Below are 25,165 nucleotides of genomic sequence, written 5' to 3'. Positions count from 1 at the left end.
TCTCGCATTCTATATGGAGTTAAGAATTCACACATTCGGTGACATGGAGCTAATGCAACGTCGTGTATCAGCACAATGGGGGCCGAAGTATAGATTGGCGACATACGAAGACAAGTATAAGAGTCCATCATGGACACGGTTGAATGAGCAGCCCAGAAAATATCAAACATAACACTCCATCATGATCGAGCCAACCTCCTCCGTCCTCTATCTGTTCGCAGATCAAATTGCCGATGTCCTTCCATACATTCAGGACCTCGGCCGACGCGCAGGCAGCTCCGATGGACTGCGCAGTTTCCTGCGATCCGCAACAGACAGCCTACGCAAGGCGATGGATCAAGCATCATTCCGCGAGAGACAGAAGTTTCCTTCATGGGACACTCTCACTGAGCTTGCTACCGCCGTTGAACGTGATGCTGCGCATTGCCCGGCGTTGAAGGCTGCGCTTTGCTGCATCTCTCAACTTGGTCATGTCATTCTGTTAGTTATCCCTCATTCTCAAGCCTACACCCAACTCGTGGAGACCATTGCCTTTCTAACAAAGATGCCTCTTCTAGTTACCTTGAAAAGTTCCCAAGAGCCTTGGAACCAAGCTCTTCCCGGGCATCTGGTCAGGATATTGTGCTGGGGCTATGCACTGGCTCAATTGCAGCATCTGTTGTTTCATGCTCCAGAAACATTACCGAGCTGCACCGCATCGCACATCATGCAGTGGCCCTTTCCTTCCAAATTGGATTGGAAGCATCTCGACGATCAGAATACATTCAGCCTTCCAAAGACTTGAAGGTCAGGGGTAGCTGGGCTACTCTCGTGAGCAATGTTGGTATGACAGAAGCCCGTGATGCTGTAACATCATTCAACGCTCGATTGCCTGCAAACAGCAGCCGCAGGGTATATATCAGCGCACACGGCGCATCTTCAGTCACCATTAGCGGACCACCATCGTACACAGCAGAGCTGCTACATCAGGAGCCTGTCTTCCTAGGACGAAAGACGATTCCGCTGCCCATCGCTGCCGCCTTCCACGCAGAGCATCTCGAGCCAGTCTCTTGGGACAAATTGGGTCAAATCTGTCCAGATGCGTCTTTTGACTCATTCGTCCCCAACTTGCCATTGATCTCCCCGAGTTCAGGATTGCCTTACGTTGCCAGCAATCTCTCCGAACTGCTGAATCAGGTTGTTGATGACATCCTGCAACAGCCTATCATCCTTGAGCAAGCCATCAAGGGGACTGCAAGTCTGGCGGGTTCATCAATTTCACTGCTTTCTTTCGGTCCCAGCAGCTCGAAAAAGGCGATCATCAATTATCTGAATGGCCTTGGCGACATTCAAGTCGAAGACAAGAGCAATGCAGCTTTCGAGGCAGGCACCGATGAGCCTGATACTGAGAATGCCATTGCTATAGTTGGTATGTCAGTTCGCCTTCCGGGCAGCGAGAGCCTTGAGGAGTTCTGGAAAGTTTTGGAGCAAGGACAAGATCTCCACGAAAAGATTCGCCCAGATCGGTTTGACATCAACACTCACTGTGACCCCACCGGAAACATCAAGAATACGACATTGACTCCGTATGGAGTGTTCATCGACCGCCCGGGATACTTCGATACGCGTCTGTTCAATATGTCTCCTCGTGAAGCAGCCCAGACAGACCCCCAGCAGCGAATGCTGCTGCTGACAACATACGAGGCACTGGAAATGTCCGGATATACGCCCAATGGCAGTCCGTCTACCAACACGCGTCGGATTGGTTCTTGGATGGGTCAGACAAGTGATGATTGGCGAGAGGTCAATGCTAGCCAAAATGTCGACACTTATTTCATCACAGGCGGCATTCGTGCTTTCGGACCCGGTCGTCTCAACTACCACTTCGGCTGGGAGGGTCCTAGTTACTCACTCGACACAGCGTGTTCGTCCAGTGCTGCGTCGATTCAGTTGGCCTGTTCGGCGTTGCTTGCTCGGGAATGCGACACCGCTGTGGGCGGAGGCGCCAATTTCCTCACAGCGTCTGATTTATTCGCCGGTCTGAGTCGCGGAAGCTTTTTGTCCAAGACCGGTGGCTGCAAGACATTTGATCACGATGCCGATGGTTATGTCCGAGCAGATGCTGTCGGAGTTGTGGTGATGAAGCGGTTGTCGGACGCGGTTGCCGAGCGCGACAACATCCTTGCTGTTCTCCGAGGAACCGCCACCAATCATTCCGCCGAGGCTGTCTCCATCACCCATCCCCACGCGGAGACTCAAGAGCGCCTGTTCACTGCTGTCTTGGATAAGGCCGGTGTCCAGCCTCACAATGTCGATTATGCTGAGTTGCACGGAACTGGAACTCAGGCAGGAGACGCGACTGAGTCGAAGTCCGTGACGAATGTCCTGGCGCGCGGTCGCACTGCCGCGAATCCTCTGTACATCGGAACGGTCAAGCCAAATCTGGGCCATGGAGAAGCTGCCAGTGGTGTTACCTCGTTGATCAAAGCGATCATGATGCTGAGAAAGAACATGATTCCTCCGCACGTTGGCATCAAGGGGCGCATCAACCAGAAGCTGCCCCCACTCGCCCAACTCAACACCCACATTTCATTTGGAAAAACCCCCTTCTTGCCCAGAGCAGATGGCGATGGAAAGCGTCGGATCTTGATCAACAACTTTGATGCAGCTGGTGGAAATACGAGCATGCTCATTGAAGACCCTCCCGTCAGCTCCGCATCTGCCGCTCTCGCCGATCCTCGAAGCCACCATGTCGTCCCGATCTCCGCGAAGACCGCGGCATCAGCACTCAACAATGTACGGCAATTATCGTCCTATTTGAAGGACAATGCCACGCTTGGGCTACGTCTAGAGGATGTTTCTTACACAACCACTGCCCGCAGAATGCATCACAACATTCGTCGCGCACTCGTTGCCTCATCGGTTGACGAGCTCGTTGCCAAGCTGGACTCTCTTTCTGCAGACAACTCTCAGTGGGCCAAACCGGTCACTAGCCGACCAGTGATATTCGCCTTTACCGGGCAGGGCTCACTTCGTGCCGGCATGGCCAAGGAGTTGTTTACCACCCATTCTGGCTTCCGTGAAACGATATTGGACTGCGAAAGGATGTCAACTTCTCATGGATTCCCGTCGTTCCTACCAATCATCACCGATCCTACCATGAGCGCTAACTCTGCGACACCTATCCAAGCCCAATTATCTATTGTGGCTGTCGAGCTTGCCCTCGCGGAATTGTGGCGATCAATGGGCGTTGTTCCCACTGCTGTGATTGGTCACAGCCTGGGAGAATATGCCGCTTTGTGTGTTGCAGGAGTCCTCTCTGTCAGTGACTGTATTTACCTCGTCGGAACCAGAGCCTGTCTGATGCTGGGGATGTGTCAGGCCGGTTCGCACTCGATGCTGGCAGTGCAGGAGTCCGAAAGCAATCTCGACAAGATAATTGCCAATGATGGCAATCTTTCTGGTTGCGAGATTGCTTGTGTCAATGGGCCGAACTCTACCGTTGTCAGTGGCCCACTTGACCAAATCGCTTCCTTGCGTGACCTTCTGCAGGCAGAGAAGAAAAAGTCTACTCAGCTCGAGGTTCAATACGCATTCCACTCGGCTCAAATGGAACCCCTTCTCGATGACCTCGCAAAGATCTCCGATTCTATTCACTTTGCCACGCCGTCTATTCCATTTGCATCTACTCAGCTGGGAGAGGTAATCACGACAGGCGGCATTGTCAACCCTGACTATCTCAAGCGCCAGACCCGGCAAAAGGTTCAGTTCGTGCAGGCCGTGCAGGCGCTTGAATCCCTGCATGCAGGCAACCGAGCCTCACCAGTCTGGATTGAAATTGGCCCAAGCCCCCTTTGCCTCGGTATGATTCGAAGCGTTGCCGGCAAAGACCAGGTTCTCTTGCCATCTTTGAAGGCAGATGAGAATGACTGGAAGACGATGACCCAGTCCATCTCATTGGCCTACAATGCCGGGGTGGAGGTCAACTGGAGGGAGTTCCATCGTCCATACGAGCGGGACCTGAACCTCATCGAGCTGCCAAGCTACGCGTTTGATCTCAAAAATTACTGGCTGCAATACGAGGGCGACTGGGCTATTCGCAAAGGATCTGGAATTGAGAGTACCCAGGCACCGACAAAGAGCCTGCTACCTACCTTCTCTACGAGTGGTCTTCACCGCGTCGAAAAACTTGTCCGCGATGGCGAGACAGGCATCTCGGTGACATTCGCATCCGACGCAGCAGAGCCCAAGCTGAACAAGGCGCTGCGAGGTCATCTGGTAAACGGTGCGGGTCTTTGCCCTAGCTCTGTTTATGCCGACATGGCATTTACGGCAGCTGGGTACATTCAAAGCATCTTGGATCCGTCGGCACCGGTAGCCCCCATGGACGTCCGAGACATGGAAGTACACAAGCCTCTTTTGATCCAACCAGGCGCCACGAAGCAGATCATTTATGTCACTGCTACGTTGGAGCCTTCCGGCAATACTATCGAGGTCAAGTTCTCTTCCGAGGACAGTGGCGCTCGCCAGGACCATGCTCACTGCCTTGTTGACCGCGGCGATGGCGACGTGTGGAAGTCCGAGTGGGCGCGCACAAGCTACCTGGTCAAGTCCCGAATGAGCCAGCTGATCAAGGACTCTAGCAGTGGAGATGTTCACAAGCTCTTGCGACCCATGGTCTATAAGCTCTTTGCCGCTCTAGTCGACTATGACGACAAGTACCAAGGAATGCAGGAGGTCTACATGGACAGTGACCTGTTGGAGGCAACTGCTAAAGTGCGCTTCCGCACCACGCCAGAAGATGGTACTTTCACATACAGCCCGTACTGGATCGACAGTCTCGCCCATCTCTCTGGTTTCGTGTTGAACGGCGCAGACACTACACCCGCTGACAGCGTGTACATTTCGCACGGCTGGAAGAGCATGAAGATAGTCGGAGAGCTATCCGAGAACAAGACCTACCAAAGTTACGTGCGCATGCAGCAGACCATGACAAAGGGTGTTCTTTCCGGTGATGTTTTCTTCTTGGATGATGGTGAAGTGGTCGCGGTTTGTCAGGAGCTCAAGTTCCAACGCATCAAGCGCGCAATCCTTGACCACTTGCTGCCTCCAACCTCAGGAGCCTCCCGCACTGTGGTCGAGAGAAGCCCTGTTCAGGCTGTGAAGCAGCGTGCGGCACCGCTTCCGAAAGCAAAGAAAACTACTGCCGTGCCAGACCACAGCAATATCCTCCAGATCATTGCCTCGGAGGTTGGTGTTGAGGTCTCCGAACTGACCGATGATGTCATGTTCGCAGACTTGGGTGTTGACAGCCTGCTCACTATCAGCATTGTTGCTCGACTGAACAGCGCGCTTGATCAGGAGGTCCCGAACTCACTGTTCGCGGACCACCCATCTGTTAGAGAACTGCGAGGCTATCTCTCTGTCAATACCGAGGCCGCGCCCATGTCTTCGAGCGACAGCAGCGATCAAGATGAAGATACCTCTAGCAGTGAAGAGGAAACTCGTGTAGACACACCGATCACCGAGGCCTCGTCTCCCGCCAACGGAGGCGTCAACCCAGCGGATCAGATCAGAAAGATCATCGCTGCTGAACTGGAACTCGACATGGCCGAGCTCGATGAGCATGTTCCTCTGGCTGAGCTCGGTGTGGACAGCCTGCTCTCGATCTCGATCATCGGAACCATCAAGGCTCAAACTGGCAGGGTGCTGTCGTCTAGCTTTTTGATGGACCACCCCACCCTGGCCGATATTGATATTGCTCTGAATGGCCGCCGCTCTGCACCTGAAGTGTCCCCTCCCCAGCTCGCAAGGGCTCTCGAGAAACTTCAGGACCGACCCAGCTCCTCGCCAGCGGAGTACAAGGCCGAGGCCGTCTTGCTGCAGGGATCACCGTCAGCCTCTCAGAACACATTGCTGTTTCTGCTACCCGATGGCTCGGGTAGCGCCAGCAGCTATGTCGGAATTCCTTCTCTCAAATCCCGCGGTCCGGTATATGGATTGAACAGTCCATTCCTGCGATCGCCCACTGCCTTCAACTGCTCCATCCCAGAAGTGGCTGCCATGTACATCCGCGAGATCCAGCGCATTCAACCACATGGCCCCTACCGTTTGGGTGGATGGTCGATTGGCGGATCATTTGCATTCGAGGCCGCATCGCAGCTGATTCAAAGGCACGGCGAATCAGTAGAATCACTGATTCTAATCGACGCCCCGTGCCCGAATGTGTATCCACCTCTCCCGCTCGAGACAGTTGATCTCCTCGAAACCGTCGGGGTTTTCGACAACCTGAAAGACAAACGCAACGGCTCTGGGGCAAGCTCAATTCCTCAACAAGTCCGCGATCACTTCGTCGGTTCAATCAAGGCACTCAAAGCCTATGAGCCAAAGCCGATTCCATCCTCAACCCGAAGCCCGAAGTCAGTGACGGCTTTGTGGGCGCAGAACGGTGTCTGGGAGACAGTGGGCGAGGCGAAGAAGTCTCAATTCAAAGATCTATCCCGCGGTACCAACAACCAGGCCGAGGATTGGATCCTGGACCCACGCAAAAACGCCGGGCCTAACGGGTGGGACTCTTTGGTGTCAGGGGTTGTCACATGCGCAGTCATTCCCGGTGATCACTTCACGATGATGAGAAATCCAGGTGTCAAAGAGCTTGGTGCTAGATTAACAGAGATATTACAGTGATGGTGTTATTTGCTTTTGTTTGTTAGATTCATGACTTTAGCTTTATAGAAGAAAACTGTGCTTATAAACGTATCGCGGTCTGGGTAAAAGACACAGCATAACACTTCTGGCTAGGGACATCAACTCAAAGACCAAATAAGGGCCACCTGGCATAATAAATACCAGCTGGGTGAGGTGTCGCATGTCCTGATTTCGCGCCAGCTTAATCCCCAAAGCGCCCAATCCTCTCCATCTCTTGGGTCAGGTTCAAAGTTACTGGGCTCGGCTCCTAGTCCCGATGTCCAGCTGAATTTATTATCTCTTTTTTTTTGCTTTCTTGATTTTTAATTTGTTCACATACTGCGACGGAGGGTTTGCCGGCGAGTGACGCATCACTGTAGCACACACCTCAGGCTCCAAGGCTAAGTAGTCCCATCAATAACCACACCTTAGAAGGATCCAAAGATATGATCTTCCAAAGTTGTAAAGGCTGGATGGTAGCCTTGCAGTCAACATCAACGAGGTTGGGTTTAAGGTGTCGGCTTAAGTAGACAAAAGCATACATGACCATGATGGATTCTATATCTATGTTTGATGAGTGAATAATTATATACACGAAAAGCAGTCTTCAGCCACAGCTTTGTGGCCATTCAAGCCATCTTGACCTCACATATCCAGTGTCAGTGGAGTATTCAACTTATACCGACTGTAGAAATCAAAGATGATCTCCGTGGCGTTGAAAACATAGTGCCCCATAGGACACTTATCCCTCCCCATAGACTTATAATCATCATTCGAGTGCGTGCAAGGCCAGCAATGACCATTATCCCCTTCACGATAGAACTCAACAATATTCGTCTTCCCATCACAGTCCCAGCCCGCACGCTTGACAAGCGGATCTTCATGAATCGTCATATTCCTCGCCCACTTTTGATCCTTGTCACAACCATTGCGCTCCGCCCAGTTATGCAAGACATCGATGATGGGCACGATCTCATCCTCCACGTCTCCATTGATCGGCGCCGTTTGGTCAACCGTGCCATGGAAGATCAAGAAGGGGTATCCCTCGTCGCGCTTGGCGGGCTCGCATTTTCCAACGCCGGGAACGTCACCGGTCTCATGCCACGCACCGCTGACTACCGAGAACGCCGCGAAGCGACTGCCGACCGTGGCGTTGCATGCGATCACGGCAGCCAGTTCTCCTCCGTTGGACTTGCCGTTGGCGTAGATGCGGCTTTTGTCAATGCACAGAGTCTCTTCGAGGTGTGTCAGGAGGTCATCGGTGAAGTCGAGATCGTTGGGATGCTTGGTGTGTGCGTAGGTATTTGAAAGCCATACTCCGTTGTCGGTTTCTGGGTAGACGGCGATACCATCCGGGTTGAATGTCGGGTTGGAGAATTGGGAGAGGCCTTCTTGTTCATGACCATCTTTGCCGGCACCGCAGAAAGATACGTAAAGTGGTGCTTGTCTATTTTCATCGTAGTTTTCCGGAAGATGAATTCGATAAGAGCGATCGCTGTGGGGGAGAGACAATGTCTTGCTTGACCCAGGCTTCGGGAACGCATCGGGAACAGCTTTACCGCAGCCCGATCTCGCCAAGCCGGCACTAGCCAGTGCTGCTAGAGTAAACAGTGCTGAAACGCGCATTTTTCGTTTTGTTTTTCCAAAGTTGGACGTTGAGAGGGACTGTCGGCTTGAAAAGGAACCATGTTATATAAAACTTCTCTATGACGACACCACCTGGGCACTGATTGTCAGGGGAAGCATGAGCTTCGCTCATAATTGTGACCGGGAGTATTCAACGCACATCCGACTTGAATATGTAAATTGTACAGTTGGAACGGTCGAGCCAAGTCGCTTGGCAGTGCGCGATCCCCGATGCGTTAACGATGCGCGGCTGATCTTCGCGGATCAGCGGAGCCGCGGGCCCACCGAGAAACTCTTCTCATCCCTTTCCATTCGCTGCAATACCTCCAGCTCTCTTCAGGTACAACTTGTACGCGTCAAATGACGAAAGAGGTCTGCAGGTACAGTACTCGTGACGTGGGTGAGCTGGTTCCATAAAGCCAAGCTTCCTGGAACTTGGAAGCTGGGAGCTGCACTTGGGCCTGAAAATCGAGCTCCCGCTGTTTCCAAGGTTCCGAAATGTGCTACAGCTGCAGCTGCAGGTATAGTTGGTTTGGGATAGATTCGAGAGACAGGGTTTAAGTGTCGGAGCAATTCATATCCTCATATGACTTCCACGATCTCTTCAGGATAGAGTCTCAGAAGATCACGCAGAGAAACAACAGGCCGTCCGTTGCGCACGAACACAACATTCCTCTATTTTTAGTCGAGATTACTAAGGTCGGTTACCAGCCTTTCAAGGCTAGAGTGGGTTTCTCTGTTGATGGATCTGCTTCTACCGTTATATCGTAAGAGACTAGACGATCTCAGTCCAGCATTCGACCAGCCAAGCCAACGATCCTCCAGGTAACAACATTTCCACTTCTTGACCCTCCAAGTTGACTGATTATTCCAACAGAGCCTCCGGAGGAAAAGATCAAGAGCGGTGCAAAGTGATTTGAAAACCAAACAACAATTTGGTTAACGTCCGCTGATATAGTGCTTCGCGGTGACATGGGGGAAAACCCCCTCCTCCCCGCGTCCGAGCAACGGCAGCAGCTTTCAATTTTGATGTGTCCAGATCTACCCTATGGGGAAATGATCGCCATGACGAAAGTCCATCAAACTCCTGATTATCAGCGATACTCTCACAGGCATGATCCGTACTCCACACGGACCAGGTGTACTGTATCATCGTTTGTGATCTTCACTGACAAATAGGGGGAACGACTCTTTCCGTCCACGGGTAGGGCTCGACTGAAATATGCAATTGATCTACTCCATATGGAATACAAAGTGGTAAATGTACCGGAAGAGCTTGCCGTGCACAAACTCTGTTTAATAATTTCCTGGCGTTGCGAAGCCGGATCCATACTCATTGGCCACGCAATGGAATCTACAGGGCTCACAGTCCAGAGTTTATCCTGTCCCACTTCGTGTGCCATCACTGCCCCCTGGCCGTTTCAGAGAAAATTTTTCCACTCACGGGTCGCAGAGTGCCGCGAATTCCAATGATCCTACGATAAAGACGTTTTTAATTTGCTAGGGCTAAGTGAGAGACGTGACTGGAGCACGTGCTGCTGAGCTAGTTCCAACGTTGTACTTTAGGAGTTACTTTCCTCTCTTCTTGACTTCCAACTGCACTACTGGAAAGAAACACCCGAAAGATACAAAATCTCATTTAATTGCAATATTCTCTTATCAGGTTTTTCTTTTCCCGTTTCTGTGCTAAATGCAAATATCGTTCAGCAGGGGACAGGAGCCTCCGGCAACACCCGGACACCCGAACCAGGCCTCTCGGCAAGCCGAGCCGCGCCGCCCGATCCATCAGCGCGGTAGAGGTCAACACCTGAACCTCCAGCTTGTCCCGTCCAGAAATGCACCAAAAGGGCAGCTAGCGACTGACCGAAATTAATTTGTGCTCTACACGTGTGAAATTACCGTAGCCCAGCCCAATCCCACGCCTTCTGTGGTCCGTTTTGTTCTTTGGCTGACGGTGCACATGTCTCCACGTTTTCCGCTGCGACACCAACAAAATACTTTGCTAGAACCTCCTTCCTATTGACTTTGTCGGTGACAGTCCGGGGTATGATCTCTTCCTGGCACAGCACCCTCAGCTTCGTAGGAAGGGCGTAGGTGGGCAGGGACTTGGCAAGGTCGGCACGTAAATCACGAAATGAGATCTGACCGACGCCTTTTCGTAGTCTGACCAAGGCCCCCAGCTGTGTGGAGAAGCTACTGTGTGGAGAAGCTACTGTTTGGTACTGCAACAGCCACACTCTCGGTCACGTATGGAAGGCCTGTCAACGCATTCTCAACTAGCAGAGCAGGAATCAGATAAGTCCAGACTTGTAGAACTTGATTTTCAGGCACGAATGTTAGCAAGTTGCATTATGACGGAAATTTTGACTTCACTCACAGTCCGCAGAAGCACGGCCATCAAAGATGAACTCGTCGCCTTCCATATGTGCCTGGTCTCCCGTTCGGAAAAACCCTTCTTCGTCGAACGCAGCTTTGGTGGCTTCTTCGTCGTTCAAGTAACTGTAGCAGAATGTTCGGCTTTTATGTTCTTCGTTTTGGGTAAGCAAACCTGGAAACTCACTGTGACATGACCCGGGGCCCTTTGATGAGCACTTCTCCTCTGCTGCCCTCCGAAAGTTTCATCTCTACATCAGGAAGCGGTCGGCCAATCGAAGACTGGTTAAGGCGACTGTCAATTCCGCGGAAGCTGTAAACAGTGGAGGGTGGATATCTTACTTTAGCGGGAACAATTCTCGGTAGCGTAGTAACCAGCCCTCCAACTTCTGTTAAGCCATAACCCATCTCCATTGGCACATCCGTCAATCTCTCCCAGAACTCCATCAACGTGACTGTGGGCATAGCCGCGCTTATGGAAAACTCTCGAATGGCTCGAGCCCCACGCAGGTACGGTTCAATCTCATCAGGAGGTAGATCCTTGATGTTGTCCTCGAAGTACTGTTTCAATCGGAACAGCACCATAGGACCCCAACTGACTCTTGTGACTCGCTGCTGTTTGAAAAGGTCCCAATAGACTTCACCCGGGGATCCAGGCTTGATTAACTCAATAGCATATCCCGCTAATAGAGGCCTCAATGTGCCAACCACCCCGCCAATCCAGTGTGCCATGCGGTCACAGAGCATGACTCGTCGGTCAGCTGATGGGGGCATCTTGGGGGGATACATGCAGTGGCGCGGTAGTACCGCACCTTTAGGTGGACCAGTTGTGCCGGATGTGAAAACAATTAGCCCTGGACGCGTCGATGGGATAGTCGTGCTCTCATTTATCCGCAGATGCGCTGGAGCATCAACACAATGATCTCTATTGCCGCAGATTATAGGAATGGTATGCAGCTGACGCTGCGACACGCAATTTTGCTGTCTGTACTGGTGGATTTTACTTGCAGTGCTTGGCTGACCCGGTGGAACGAGTAGCAAAACACAGTTTGTTTGCTTAAGAAAGTGATTTGCTTCCTCCGGGAGAATCCCCATTGCAAGGGGCATGATAGCTCCCCCAAGAGATAGAATCGCAAAACAGCCGACAATAAACTCCTCGGAGAGTGGGGCTTGTAGCCCAACCCAGATAGAGTCGTCGATGAGTATTCCTCTGTCGTCAAAGTGGTTCGCTGGTAGAGCATCCTGAATGCTCCTGCGTGTGTCCACAATATTCCGGATCAATTGGCTATAGCTCGTCGATACCCCATTTACTGGATCATTGATGACAATTCCGGGGGATTTCTCAGCAGAGGAGAGAAGGCTTTTGAATATCTCATCATTTGGAAATGCTCGAGAGTCCATGTTGACAGCACAACTCAGATACGTTCAAAATTTTTGGGGATCGCGAATCACATCGAGGCCAGAGCAGGCATACACAATAATTAGTATATTGCAAAACAAGGAGAAGAAGGAGGAAGAGGGAGAAAGAGAGAGAGAGCGAGGAAGCTTTCTCGATCTGCGCTTTCTGCCTGCGGGGAGCCTGGCAAACCGGGCAGCCACGGGCTCTGAGAGATGATCAGATTAACAAGGTAGCAAAGCTCGATTCTCATGCGCTGGTTTGTTAAGTCAGTGGAGATGTTGTCTTATTTTTTGCGTAAACGTACACCGCCAGATCATGCTCCTTGCGTCGGGTTATTGTGATGTATTCTGTACCGGTGTGTCTCGACGATCTCTGCCTTTTTATTCCCGTCTTGAGTCAAGATATTTTGCACAGCACAAGCGTCATCTCGGTCATGTTGGTAAGCTTCGGTAAGATCCCCGTGGTTGACTATGTACAGCAAGGGGGTGCCAGCAAGCCATGACAACCTAATTTTCATGTTTCTACAAGAACTTTCAGTCCATTAGGGACTGCGGAGTAGACATACAAGCTTTTGCTAAAAAGTGAGAAATGCCTAAAATTGGCTACATTTGTTTGAAGGCAGATGCAATCTCCCTGAATCGTGGCCCTTCTACTCAATCTCCCAGCCCTTCTATCTCTAGACGGAAATACCTCAAGATGAGAAGATTGCTATTTCAGCTCCCCTTGCAATTATTGGTAATGGGTGCCAGTTTCCTGACAGAATAAAAATTCATTTGTCTCGTATACATTCTATTCCACCCAATCAATAGAGTGAAAAAGCGTTCACACTATGGGTGCCCTGGGAGCTCGAACCGCGGAGATGAATGGTGGTCGTTGTCGCTTAGCTCGTAAACTTGTAATTTCTTTTTGATATATGTATTGTAGTCATTCCCATGGTTCTCATGCGTATGGTGACCAATTCGCGAATCGAAGTGGTGCGGCGGTATTGAATTGGCATTTGTTTTTCGCCGCTTAATGCAGAAACAGATGATGCCAATGATGATAATACCAACGACAGAGGCCCCAATGCCAATAGCAGCCTTGCTGCCAGCACAGATATGATTTGAAGCTTCCGGCAAAAAAGTTAATGCATCAGCTGAAGTGGTCGTGGACACAGCTGCCGCATTTGTCCGTGTAGCCGTAGACTGTGTTGGAACCCCATTGCTTAGTGCGATTGATCCTGTCGTGATGATGCTTGCGACTGGTGTTGTAGTCGACGTCTTGAAGACAGAATCCTCATACTTGCTTGTGATGTTGAAGTAGTGACTGTTTGCCAGAGAGGATAAATCTCCTTCCAGGAATAGACACAAATAGAACATATTGGAAAATGTCAGGTTCTTTGTTGTCTGAACCATCCAGTCTAAGGATGTGACACTTCCTGAAATACCCTCTGAGATTGAGTTAGTTTAGAACAGCAGTAGCCGAATTCAGTGGCAGACATACGGGTGAGGTACTCGAATGGTTGTAAAAATTGAGTCCCGTTTAGTTGCCACAGCGTTAACGACGTGGCATTTTGAGTTGTTGCACTCCATTTGATTTTTAGAAGTGAGCCTTCCTTATACACTGGATTTGCTGAGAAATCCGTGGTGTGTTCAAAACTTGGTGGAGTTGTGAACTTAATAGCCAGAGATAGATTCGCCAGCAATGCGAATGAAAGAAAACCTAATTCGCGCATTTTGCCCAACTTTTCAAGCGATTAAGAATTGTGCGAAATGAAGAATGAGGCAATTGATCTTTAGGAGCTTTTTTACAGCGGTATTTTCCAAGCGCAGAGCCTCCCTAAGCTCCATGCTCATGCAATCTATGGAGTGCACGAGGGATCCAAGTCAGGCGGGTATACAAGACCTGCTATAGGCCCCACCAGGCGCTAGCGACGCCGCAATTCACTTTCGACCTAGCGGCGCCAATAAGGAAAAGGCTCGGAACTCCTCCAGTGGGACGCCAGGACGTGTCTCGCTTATTCGGGATCTCTTGGCAGGTTTGCCATCAAACTAATCTAATTTGGCGTTTAGTGTGAGCAGTTTGTGATGTCCCGCCGGCGTCAAGTGAACCCCTTATCTTTGCGCTGGCGTTTGCTCGAACAAAAACATTCCCTCCTTTTTCCTTAGTTTGATCAAAGCATCTCCACGATGAACTCTCAACGGTCGCCATTTCTTACGAAACTTGCGATTGTTGCCATTGCCACGCTGACGTTTCTCTTTTTTGTTCTTTTCTTCCATCCCGCCAGAACGGCCACTCTCCCACAACATGTGGCACCAGCCCAAGCGTCCGAAAATGAGCTAGCGGAGACTTCAACAGCAATCAAATCAATACCCAAAAAGATATGGTACAAAGTTGGGCCTAAAGGCCTGAACAGCCAGTCACAAGAATGGATGGATGATTGTCTCCACAAAAACCCTGAATATCGCTCGGAGGTCATGACAGATCCCTCCGGCGATCTCTATGTGAAAAATAAATTTTCCCATCGACCCGACATTGTCGAAACATACCTTGCGCTCTCAATTCCCATTCTCAAGGCTGATCTACTTCGGTATCTCTTGCTATTTGCGGAAGGAGGCATTTGGTACGACTTGGATGTTTCGTGTGGCGATGTACCAATCCGTCAATGGATCCCAGAACAGTTCAAAGCAAACACGAACCTTGTTGTGGGAATGGAATTTGACGAGGGCTGGGGCGAGCACATCTTGCGCCAATTTACTAGCTGGACGATCATGGCAGCTCCACACTCACCACATATGATGATGGTCATTGAAGATATTTTGGATGCGATTCGCCAGAAGTCGGACGAGAAAGGAATTGCAGTCTCCGAATTATCTCTTGAGATGGTTGGTGATGTTGTGGATTTCACGGGTCCAAGGCGTTTGACCCGTGGAATACTCAAGAGTTTGGCGCTGACGCTTGATGAGACTGTGGACATGAACAACGTCTCCCACCTTTTGGATCCGGTTTTAATCAGTGATGTTTTGGTTTTGCCTGGGTACTCGTTTGCTGCATCTGCGAATAGATATGTGAATCAAACGGGCCCTGCATTGGTGACGCACCATTATGCCGGAAGTTGGAAGAATGATAACGGCGGTGAAACCAGTTGAGCAGGCTTCAATTCACACTGTGAATATTAGATAGATGAAGACTACGTAGACACAATAATGATTTACATTCAAGATTACCTCACAAATGTGACATCAAGTAGGCTACATGGTGAGGGCAAAGGATTGATCGCATTTTTGGTGTACACGGACTTGAATTGATAAGCCGTCTGTCCGACTTCAACTCTAACTCATAGTTTCAAATCTGTCTACTTTTATATTCTGACCGTAGTTTGTTTCAACGACTCTGCATTCTCAGCTCGCTTGACGGTATGACGAAACTCTGGAATCTAGCGTGTCATTGACACCTTGCAACCCTCGCCTAATGATAGCACCAATGTCACCTTCTGCTTCTGTTGCGAGATCTTTTCAATTCCTTCCGTTCCATGGGTAGGCCAACCCGTCCACGTACTTTTTTGGGTCTTTCCGGATATGAGGTCAATACTGGAATACTGTTGCAGAATCCGAGCTGTAGTATAAGATGCTTCCATAAGTGCAAATTCCTCTATGGGGCCAAATGAATTAGCAGGTTATCAGCAGATCAAAAGATAAAGATTGGCTTACGCCCTATGCAGATTCGAGGGCCCCCACTAAAGGGCAAAAAGCCCCATTTCTTGGTGTATTCGGGCAAGTCTTCATCCCAGCGTTCTGGGCGAAAATCTTCCGCATCCTCTCCATATAAGTCCTTTCGGCGATGCATCGAATACACACAAAATGCTACATTCTCACCTTTACGTATTAGTACGGGTGAAGTCCCCTCGGAGCCACCACCCGTAGGGAGGAAAGTTGTTCTTCGAGCAGTCCGTGTGTTAACGGGCACAGAGGGATAAAGTCGAAGGGCTATCAGAAATGTAATAATCAGCCACGATACCATCAACACTTCAAAAGTGCCACAATGCGGGACTTACTTTCTTTCAAAATCTTTGCAAGGTAAGTCATTTTGTGAATGTCATTTTGATTGATCTCGGTCCTAGATCCCACCACTGAGGAAATTTCTGCTTTCAGCTTAACTAAAACACGGGCATGCTGGGCTAGAAGAAAGCTAAGATTGAATAAAGACAGTTAGAAAACAACTTGAGGTAGCTTATAGAAAAGATTATTATCACTCACAATGTCCAACTTAGAAGGCAGGCGGTTGTGTCTCTGCCAGCGAGCAACATGTTGACCAGTTGAGCTCTCAGAGCCTTCCTGTCGCTTGAATGCTTTGGGTCTTTTGCAATAGCATCGAAAAACAAATAACGGTCATTCTTTGATGTGTCTTCCTCTGACTTTTGACTTCGTTCCTCGATAATCTCATCGACAAACTCATGAACGGCAGCACAGGAGCTTTGGAATTTTCGACCACCGATCAACCAGTACAAGTCCAACAGACGAAACCGCTGAATAACGTAATTTTGAGCAACGTCAAACGCGTTCGCGAATTTTGCCCCTCGTGATTCATCGGCCTCTTTAAGGCTATTCACGGACTTCCCAAATAGAAGCTCAGTGGTCGTGTCCAGGGTAAGGTTAAAGAATAATGGTTGAAGATCAATTTCACCTTCATTGGCGCGTATGTGATGGGGCAAGTTGTCGACGTGGGGTATGACAATGTCCATATCTCGGTATTGCTGCTTTGCGAATTGTGGACGAAGGAGATCTCGAGAATGCTTCCAGGAATCCCCTTCCTGGGTAAAAATGCCGTCTCCAAGCAGAGGAAAGAAAATCTGACGACGAAGTCCAAAATTAAAATCTTTCTGGGTAGTTAGTTCTTTGGGTGCTGCACATTGAATCGAGACCTCAAGAAGCTGGTGGTTTCCTACCGTCAATTTTGGAACTCATCATGGCCTCTAAATTCTTTGGTTCGGTTGTTCCATACGCGATTGTACCCAAGAACTTTTGTTCTAATGTCGTACCAACGTCTGTAAAATGAAAATGGAACAAATCCATCAGCCTTTGTTCATAATCGGCTGTCCAAATTTGGATCAGACGATCGATCCCCAGCGGCCACCAATTTCGAAGCCTCGGAGCACGACCACAACCATGCTGGGCACCGAAATTCTGATCGGACTTTCGGTGATGAAATATCAGTATTATCAGGACTATCACGATTTCATTGCACAAGCAACGGCCGACAGACCTTGTACAATACGTAAGCTTGAATGATTTGATACACAAGCCACGATATAATGCCCCCAAAGAGCGTTGACACAATAAGTGGAGACATCTCCGATGCGCCCCCGTCGGAAATGTTGAGCGTGACTTCTATAAAGCAGAATGCAAGGAGTCCAGTGGAAAATACGAAATGATTCTGGGCCACTGGATTTAAGGGGCTAGACCAAGGGCACGGAAATTTCTCCGTACGGCCTTTCTAGGCCCCTCCGAGGCTAGACAAGGGTGTTCTGCGCTTCCAGCACTGGTGCAGTGTGATGCGGCCCGCATTAACCGGTATGGATCCATTCGAGCACGTCCGCGAACTCCGTATGAGGATTCAGATTGGCTGGTCTGGTCGAGGCTAGTACTAATCAGCTTAAGTTCATCAAGGCTAACCATCATTGGCTTGGTTTGGCCCACACTCCCCCACCAAATCAATGAAAGATAAAGGGAGCAGCTCTCCATCTACAACTTGCTGCACCAGCTCTGAGAAGCGTCATCCACAGGCTCTGGTAAGTAGGTTGTCAGAAGCGCAGCTATCTTGAAAAGTCAAGGCTCGAAGCTTTTCTAGGAAGTCTGCTCTCCATAAGTCTCAATACACGTCCGTTCCTTTGTCCAAGGCTGCGATGTTGAGAAGAGGCCAATCATTGGTTTGAAATGTGGAGTGGGGCGCCTATTCCCTTTGAATTCTGTCATCTGAATCATTGAAATGTGGAGAGGATCATGCAAACGAACCTTGGAAGTAATTCGAACTACTCCGTACGGTGCATTTGTTCAATGTTAGAACCCAATCTGGCAAATGGTACTGAGATTGACCAATCACCATTAAATCATTTGATCCACCAGTCCACATAATCTTGGAATTCTAGAGAACATGTACGGAGTACGGGGTAAGACGATGTGATTTCAATATGCAGGAAGTGAACCGGGTCAATGCTAAGGTGGAAGCGCTAGTGATTGTCTCCTCGGGCAAACATTCCATGGAAAACTACGTCAGTCCATTAAACAGAGGATTCCAGTACGGAGTATCTCTTTTATTTCTGCGGAAATGTGATAAGAGGGATAACAGCTAGAGGACTTGACATATGTACACACTTTTGCTTTATAATTTCTACGATGGTCTATGGAGGTCGATGAGTCTGCATCCCTGTCTGCAACCCTGCAAGCAAAATCAATGGAATTGCCGATAAGGGGAAATGATCTGAAACAACTGATTCGGATTGGCATTGACTCTTTAGTCCACGCAATATCAACCTATTGACAGCCAGCACGCTGAGATGCTATAGTATATCATGCTGTCCCCTCAATGACGAGTGCATCCTACCTCGAGCCCACCACCTTGTTGATAGCCGCAAACTCGACATTCCAAACCCCCCAATGTTGGACAGGAATTACCTAACCAAGTGTGACGGAGGAACCTGTTTGCATGAAAGCACACAGAAGGAGAGCCTTTGTCCCAGGCGCTGGTAGTTGTTTGTACAGTGCGGTTCCAAGGTTGAGGCGAGCTTACCGGGAGTGTAGCGAAATTGAATAAAGAAAGAATCAGACAAAATATGAAATTCCATGGAAATTTTAGAAAAGAAGCAGTCATACTCAATCTAGACCGTATCAAAGCCTCTGAAAAGTAATATGTCTTGAATTGATCAATTTCAACACCTGTAGGCTATTCCGAATGGCTTGGCTGTCTCTTTATCACGCTGAAGCAAACAGTGTGTTTGCATGAGGAACTGCCTCCATCCAATCACTTGACTCCCGGAGAGCATCGCAAACCCACTTTTTTATTTCTTCCAAAAATTGCCATATTGTACATAGGGTGTTAATAAGACTTTTAGATACAAGGTACTGTTTGAGTCAACAAACAAGTCTGCCCCAGGTTGGGCTCGAACCCCTAACATATGCTTCAAGTCTGTCCTTCTCCTTTGTCTCCATTTCCTTTCTCTTGTACTTCTCATTTCCTCTCACCCCCACCTTGCACTTCGGTATCATTCATACTTCTTGCTTCTGCGTCTACCAAAGACCCACAATGCGGACAACGAATCCGTTTTTCTTTCTATCCATCTTCTACAAAGCGAAGATGGCTGTTTTGTTCTCATTCATCGCCCTTCTGGCAGCTTGCGCTGCCACCGTCTTGCCCAGTGGTGATTTACCCGTGGTGGATCTAGGCTATGAGTTGCACCAGGCGATTTCATTCAATGTGAGACCATCTGAACTCGCGAAGCTTACTTCAGATCTGATCAATTTCTCTTGTCTAGAAAGAATATGATCTCTACAACTTCAGCAACATCCGCTATGCTGCCCCACCGCTCGATGACTTACGATGGAAGCTGCCTGTGGCTCCCGAGAAGAACCGGACACACGTTCAAAACGGCGACGTCGGCCGAGTTTGTCCCGGTGCCTTGCCAGTGTGGGCCCTTCTCCAAAGTCAGTGGCTGTCGAGCTATTGGAATCATACAGCTTTCGAGCTTTCTACCAACATTTTATCTTATCCATACAATCCCCTCTCAGCAGATGGACGTACTACCGAGGACTGTCTTTTCCTTGATGTCATCGTTCCTAAAGCAATCTTTGACCAGAACAACAACAAGGGATCAGAGTACGAGCAACTGGCACCTGTGCTAGTGTGGATTCATGGTGGTGGCCAGGTCTCTGAGGAAAAGGCCGAACATGATGCCTCTGGACTGATTCAACGAAGCATGATTGACGAAGATGGGATTGTCTTCGTTGAGATCAACTACCGGGTAAGTCAATCTATGTCATACATGTCAGAAACGAAGCTAATTGTTATGAAGCTAGGAGTGTTTGGCTTCCTTGCGGGCAACATCGAAGAAGATGGAATCGCAAACTTGGGGCTGCACGACCAACGGTTTGCATTGGAATGGGTTGCTGATAACATCCATCTCTTTGGCGGCGATCCCAATCAAGTGACAGTCATGGGAGAGTCCGCAGGTGCCGGCTCAATTGTTCACCACATCACAGCGTATGGGGGCGACAAGGGCCCCGCGCCGTTCCAACAAGCAGTCGTCCAAAGTACCGGCTGGGTCCCTCACATTACTGAGGCACAGCAAAAGGCCACAAGAGAACAGTTCCTCGCTCTTCTTGATGTGGAAACAATTGATGAGGCTCGAAAGCTGCCCTCTGAAAAATTGATTGCAGCCAACACATTCCAGGTGTATTACACTCCTTTCTGGGGATCATTTGCTTACGGCGAAGTGGTAGATGGAAGCTATGTGCCGGATACCCCAGCAAAGCTTCTGCTTGAAGGCAGATTCGATCACGATGTAAAAGTCATGATCGCGCGGGTCGAGGATGAGGGACTCTTGTTCACGGGTCCGGATTCCAACGATACCCACATACTCGAAAAGGCGGTGCGAGATTTCGTTCAAGTCTCGGATGAAACAGCCAAGTACATCACGGACGTCCTGTATCCACCGATCTACGATGGATCATATGGCTACACAGATCCGGTACAGCGATGGGCTCTCTTTGTTGGAGACTGGAGTCTGAACTGCAACGGTGACTACCTCCGACGGGCCTATGATAACCAGACCTACTCATATCAGTTCAACATTCCACCTGCCCTTCATGCTGAGGACATTCCATACACTTTCTATTACAATGGATCCACACTCGGCAGCATCTTTTTCAATCGCCCAGTGGCCAATGTCACTGTGGCATTGGCGATTCAGGATTGGATCACCAGCTTTACCCTTTACGGTGAACCGAAGTCCAAGCTCACTCCAGATTTCCCTGAACAGGGGTCAGAGGCCCTGCTGATGGATGTCCACTTGGATTCATTCGGGCTTATCCATGATCGAATCGATGGCCCGCGTTGTCAGTTCTGGCAAACTATCCAATATCTTCAGTGAAAATGCGTTGATTGCCTTACTTTGATCAGCCATGGTATGAATTGGTTCTTACAGGCTTGCAAATACTCCATAGCTGAAGTGTCAATACTTCAAATTCGAGTCTCGACCTGCAGTAAGCAATGGAAGTTGAATAATGATGACATGCAATCAAATTGGGGTTGCTGATGTTCTGGTAATGGGCTGATCTGGATAAACGGTCGTGTGCGGAGTAAAGGGGTTATTCTGAATCCCGTTCCAAGGCTCTTTCTCAGGTGTTTCCATTGTAAGCCAACTTTCAAACTACGTAGTACCCTTACCCGTTTCCTCACTGGAACTTTGGTCGAGTGATGAAAGCCTCAAATCGAAACACTAGAACTTGCAGTACTTCTAGCGTCAAGGGTCGGCATGCCTACTAACATAAGCTTTCGGCCCTCGGGACCGGGCCGACATCCGCATCACGCACCAACCAGCCACCCCAATTGCCTTAATTGACCTCCGACCGTTCAAAACACCAATTCTCTCAGGTGGACCATCAAAGGAAATTACTGTATGGAGTCTGGTCGTGTGCTCAGAGCTGCAAGAGAGTCTGAATAAAATTTTGTTTTTCAAGGATTTCAGATCGGTTGCGAAAGTCAAGAGGGCCGGCATGAATCGCCAAAGATTGAGACAAACATAGAAATTGCGGGATATTCATCTTGTCTAAGCCATTCTGTAAGGGTATATAGGTACTCAAGTCTCCATCATTAGCACACCTCTTAGCTACTGGACTTTTGCGCCTTCCATGCCGGTTTCCAAGTGCTCCCGCAGTGTCACAGCAACAATGCAGGGTCGTGGTGTATTAAAAAGCCCATGCACCTCTCTTCAAGCAAACTTGTTCTGCCAATTATTCCAAAGAAATATCAATGGAAGCTCAAGCCAACGCATAATTAATGGCTTGCCGGCAACTCTTGTGGTGTTTTAATATGAGTACCACCAATCTCCGATCTTGTTTGGCCGTCAAGCTCCTTTCGAGGTAGACCATCTCCAACTTCAGAATACATTGTAGAAGATGGTGGTTGGCTATGCTGCCCGTACTCTACCTGAGCTTGTGGTTGGTAGTCTTGCTGCTTCCGGCGTCGCATGAAGAAAAAGAGAATAGCAATTATAGCAGCTACACCGACAACGCCGCCGACAACGCCACCAGCAATTGCGCCCGTATTGGTAGAGGAGCCGCTCGAGCTATCTGATTCCGCTGCTGAGGTTGATGTGATTGATGGTGACGAGGTCGATGATGAGGTCGAAGTAGAGGACATTGATGTTGACGTCGCGGTAACAGTACCTAAAAATAAGTCAGCGACTTCGATACTCAGTCATACTCAATGTACTTACCCGTCGAGATTGTTGCCAAATCGATAAAACTATCATTTCCTGGCTTTAATGCTTCGGAGCAACCGACCAAGACTCTGTCTAAAACATGAAATCCCGACTGTCCCTGGTCACAGCAGAAAGAACCATCCCAGTCGAATAAATTCCAGCTCTGATCAGCACATGACGGCTTCTCCGCGACAACCGCGGTGCAGTTGTTTTGATTTGCGCAGCATATGATATTGCGAATACCAGTGTCGGAGTCAAAGCAGAAAGAATTCCCTGGACAACACGCCTGATAATCACCCCATGTCGCGCCGCCTTTCGTGCAGAGGGTTTCACTGGACTCGCATGTGTTATTCCGGCGAATGGCGTATCCGCTCACGTAGTCATCAGACATTGCGACTGAGAGACAATTCGAGATCCTCGGACTAACGACAAGGGGACGCGGGGTGGAATTGGCGTTGTGGGAGTGTTGCAATGGGGAAACAACAATAATCCTTGCGGTCGTGGAGAAGGAGCGGGCGAGAAAGGCGGCATGCAAGACTAGTAAGCTAGCTTGTTTGAAATGCAACGATATTAAAATGGCACTCGCCGATCGCTACATTGTAGGCACCGGGGGCGGTATTGAGATGTAAATACAGAATAGACAACAACGGCTGTATACATTTTAGCCCTACTGCCAAGTCTTCAGTCAACCTTAGAGCAACCCTGGAAGAGATCCATGACTCACAACATGGATACGCACTAAGGAGGTCTTGTGAGTGAATCGAGACACTGAATACAGAGTGCTTGTATCTGTCTGCACCCACCGAACTCCGCCTTGGTGGTCCGCATGCCGAACGATCTTTCCCTTATACGGGTAGACATCCTTCTTGGGCCAATGAAATACCCCAATGCACAGCCGAGGGGCTCAACTCTGTGGGTATTGTGGAGACTCCTTGCCGGGGGCCGCCCCAAATTTTTGGGGGCTAGTAATGTAAGCGAGAACCAAAGGCCCGCGCGTTACTTTGAAGTTCCCCAAGGGTACGAAAAGTCGGATATCTATGGAGTGCGTGAGTAATTGTGGTTCCGATAGACGATCGTACCTGAGCAGTAGTTCTTTATCGATTTCCAGGTTATACATAGTATCAAAATGTGGAGTACAGTCTTCAGTGATCTGCAGCTCTCTTGGGTGGTCAGTTGCATCAGAGCGATACCACTCACAAACAGACTGCGGGGACCACGATGGCAGCCGGAGATGCGGTATGAGTCTGGTGGAATATTTAAGTCTTTCGAAATTATCGGAATGCGCACAGTAGTCCAGCAAGCAAATTTTGGATACTAAGGCAAGAGAAGCATTGATTGCAACGGTCCAACTTCCGAGGCCGCGGCCATAGGAGATGACCTGTCCCTGGGAGCTGGACGCGCAGTCGAAGAATAATCGTCAAAGCTTTCAACAGAAGGCATGACGAAATCGCATATTCTGCTGAAGGTCGATTGGAGCAGAGATGTGGGAGACACCTGGTTGGGCTCATTGATATTACTATCCGCATGGGGAACAAGCCTTTCGATCCTCCATTGTTAGTAGTGATATAGCTCAGAAGTAGGAATTCATGAGCTAGCTCATCCAGAAGATATGGAGATGTCGCAGGTAGTCGCTAGCATGATAAATCAAAATCACCAGGGAAAGCGCAGAGTGTTTCGCAGATGAAAACAAAAACATCAAAAAAAAACCATGATTCACCTACCGATTTTGATGGAATCGACATGTAAATTCTTCGGACTCAAAGTCTGATGTTCCCAGGTAATCTCTCTACCCGACAACACCGAACCCACACCACATGGCTCTTGGAAAAATTCTGTTTCGAGCCACGCCAGTCCTCAAGATACCTGCACCTACAACCCACTTTCAATCATCTCAAATTGCGCCCTTAATATCGCAAAGAATGTATGGTCAAAAACGCCGGGGCGGCCACGGCGGCGGGCGGGGCGGACGCGGGGGGTCGCGTCCCTCCCACCCACGCGTGCCCCCTCAAAAGCCATTACCCCCGGCACATCCGTCAACATCATTCTCAAAGCCGACCAGCCCACAGGGCGCACAGTATCAGGCACAGTGAGCGATTTACTCACGCGTGGCGATCACCCACGAGGCGTCAAAGTGCGTCTTACAGACGGGCGCGTCGGAAGGGTGCAGAGCATCGGGAGCGGTGAGCCGACTGGGGAAATAGATGGAGGCGCAGAGGGGGCACAAGAAAGCGAGCCCGGTATCCAAGTACGATCAGAGGGGGGCGATTCAAGTGGGAGACGCAATCGGTTTACATCGCGTGATATGCGTCTCGATGGACCGGAGGAGCCTTCTGCGGAGCCCCTTGGACTGGATATGTACATACGTCCAGCGAAGGGGAAGAAGAAGGGTAAAAAGACGCAGTCTGAGCATAGCGTGGCAGTGGAGGAAAGCCATGCGGGTACGATAGATGCAAGCGCTGCCGCTCAAAAACCTGGTTCCCTGAAATGTCCTGTGTGTGGTGACTTTGAGGGCGACGAAGCTGCTGTGGCGCACCACGTTGCTGGCCATTTCGGAGAGTGACTGGTGAATTTTAGAATAGTCGAACAACCACAGAATTGGACTACATTTCAGCCGTCGAGATCATGCAGAATAATTGAACAGGACCGTC

At 49.6% G+C, this 25,165-nt stretch overlaps 9 protein-coding genes across 9 annotated transcripts; 4 read left to right on the top strand and 5 right to left on the bottom strand.

Annotated features, from left to right (window-relative positions):
- Positions 1 to 181: 181 nt before the first annotated feature.
- On the top strand, positions 182 to 6,666 carry N7506_003672 (type I polyketide synthase; the record flags this gene model as incomplete). The annotated part of the gene is made up of 2 exons (XM_056952967.1): positions 182 to 480; positions 558 to 6,666. The coding sequence occupies 2 exons, from the start codon at positions 182 to 184 to the stop codon at positions 6,664 to 6,666; spliced, it is 6,408 nt and encodes a 2,135-aa protein (XP_056814659.1).
- A 645-nt stretch (positions 6,667 to 7,311) lies between these two features.
- Positions 7,312 to 8,292, bottom strand: N7506_003671 (CE1 family esterase; the record flags this gene model as incomplete). Its single annotated transcript, XM_056952966.1, has 1 exon — positions 7,312 to 8,292. The coding sequence occupies one exon, from the start codon at positions 8,290 to 8,292 to the stop codon at positions 7,312 to 7,314; it is 981 nt and encodes a 326-aa protein (XP_056814658.1).
- A 1,703-nt stretch (positions 8,293 to 9,995) lies between these two features.
- On the bottom strand, positions 9,996 to 12,066 carry N7506_003670 (class I adenylate-forming enzyme family protein; the record flags this gene model as incomplete). The annotated part of the gene is made up of 5 exons (XM_056952965.1): positions 9,996 to 10,173; positions 10,213 to 10,472; positions 10,516 to 10,607; positions 10,670 to 10,791; positions 10,853 to 12,066. 5 exons carry the CDS (start codon positions 12,064 to 12,066, stop codon positions 9,996 to 9,998), a joined length of 1,866 nt encoding a protein of 621 aa, XP_056814657.1.
- Positions 12,067 to 12,891: 825 nt separating this feature from the next.
- On the bottom strand, positions 12,892 to 13,422 carry N7506_003669 (uncharacterized protein; the record flags this gene model as incomplete). Its single annotated transcript, XM_056952964.1, has 1 exon — positions 12,892 to 13,422. One exon carries the CDS (start codon positions 13,420 to 13,422, stop codon positions 12,892 to 12,894), a length of 531 nt encoding a protein of 176 aa, XP_056814656.1.
- An 810-nt stretch (positions 13,423 to 14,232) lies between these two features.
- On the top strand, positions 14,233 to 15,192 carry N7506_003668 (glycosyltransferase family 32 protein; the record flags this gene model as incomplete). Its single annotated transcript, XM_056952963.1, has 1 exon — positions 14,233 to 15,192. The coding sequence occupies one exon, from the start codon at positions 14,233 to 14,235 to the stop codon at positions 15,190 to 15,192; it is 960 nt and encodes a 319-aa protein (XP_056814655.1).
- A 287-nt stretch (positions 15,193 to 15,479) lies between these two features.
- On the bottom strand, positions 15,480 to 17,304 carry N7506_003667 (cytochrome P450; the record flags this gene model as incomplete). Its single annotated transcript, XM_056952962.1, has 5 exons — positions 15,480 to 15,694; positions 15,754 to 16,029; positions 16,098 to 16,231; positions 16,300 to 16,945; positions 16,989 to 17,304. Coding segments are annotated over 5 exons (1,587 nt in total), but the record flags the coding sequence as incomplete, so codon positions are not given.
- Positions 17,305 to 19,342: 2,038 nt separating this feature from the next.
- N7506_003666 (uncharacterized protein) lies at positions 19,343 to 21,185 on the top strand (the record flags this gene model as incomplete). The annotated part of the gene is made up of 3 exons (XM_056952961.1): positions 19,343 to 19,513; positions 19,572 to 20,057; positions 20,109 to 21,185. 3 exons carry the CDS (start codon positions 19,343 to 19,345, stop codon positions 21,183 to 21,185), a joined length of 1,734 nt encoding a protein of 577 aa, XP_056814653.1.
- Positions 21,186 to 22,090: 905 nt separating this feature from the next.
- Positions 22,091 to 22,908, bottom strand: N7506_003665 (uncharacterized protein; the record flags this gene model as incomplete). The annotated part of the gene is made up of 2 exons (XM_056952960.1): positions 22,091 to 22,482; positions 22,533 to 22,908. 2 exons carry the CDS (start codon positions 22,906 to 22,908, stop codon positions 22,091 to 22,093), a joined length of 768 nt encoding a protein of 255 aa, XP_056814652.1.
- Positions 22,909 to 24,331: 1,423 nt separating this feature from the next.
- N7506_003664 (YwbE family protein) lies at positions 24,332 to 25,077 on the top strand (the record flags this gene model as incomplete). The annotated part of the gene is made up of 2 exons (XM_056952959.1): positions 24,332 to 24,367; positions 24,436 to 25,077. 2 exons carry the CDS (start codon positions 24,332 to 24,334, stop codon positions 25,075 to 25,077), a joined length of 678 nt encoding a protein of 225 aa, XP_056814651.1.
- Between the last annotated feature and the right edge of the window lie 88 nt (positions 25,078 to 25,165).

This window comes from Penicillium brevicompactum, assembly GCF_028827555.1.
Source record: "Penicillium brevicompactum strain IBT 35665 chromosome Unknown utg000002l_segment0_segment0, whole genome shotgun sequence".
NCBI classification, from domain to species: Eukaryota; Fungi; Ascomycota; class Eurotiomycetes; order Eurotiales; family Aspergillaceae; genus Penicillium; species Penicillium brevicompactum.
Note: the sequence above shows the minus strand (reverse complement) of the source record. Positions and strands in the feature narration are given on the sequence as shown.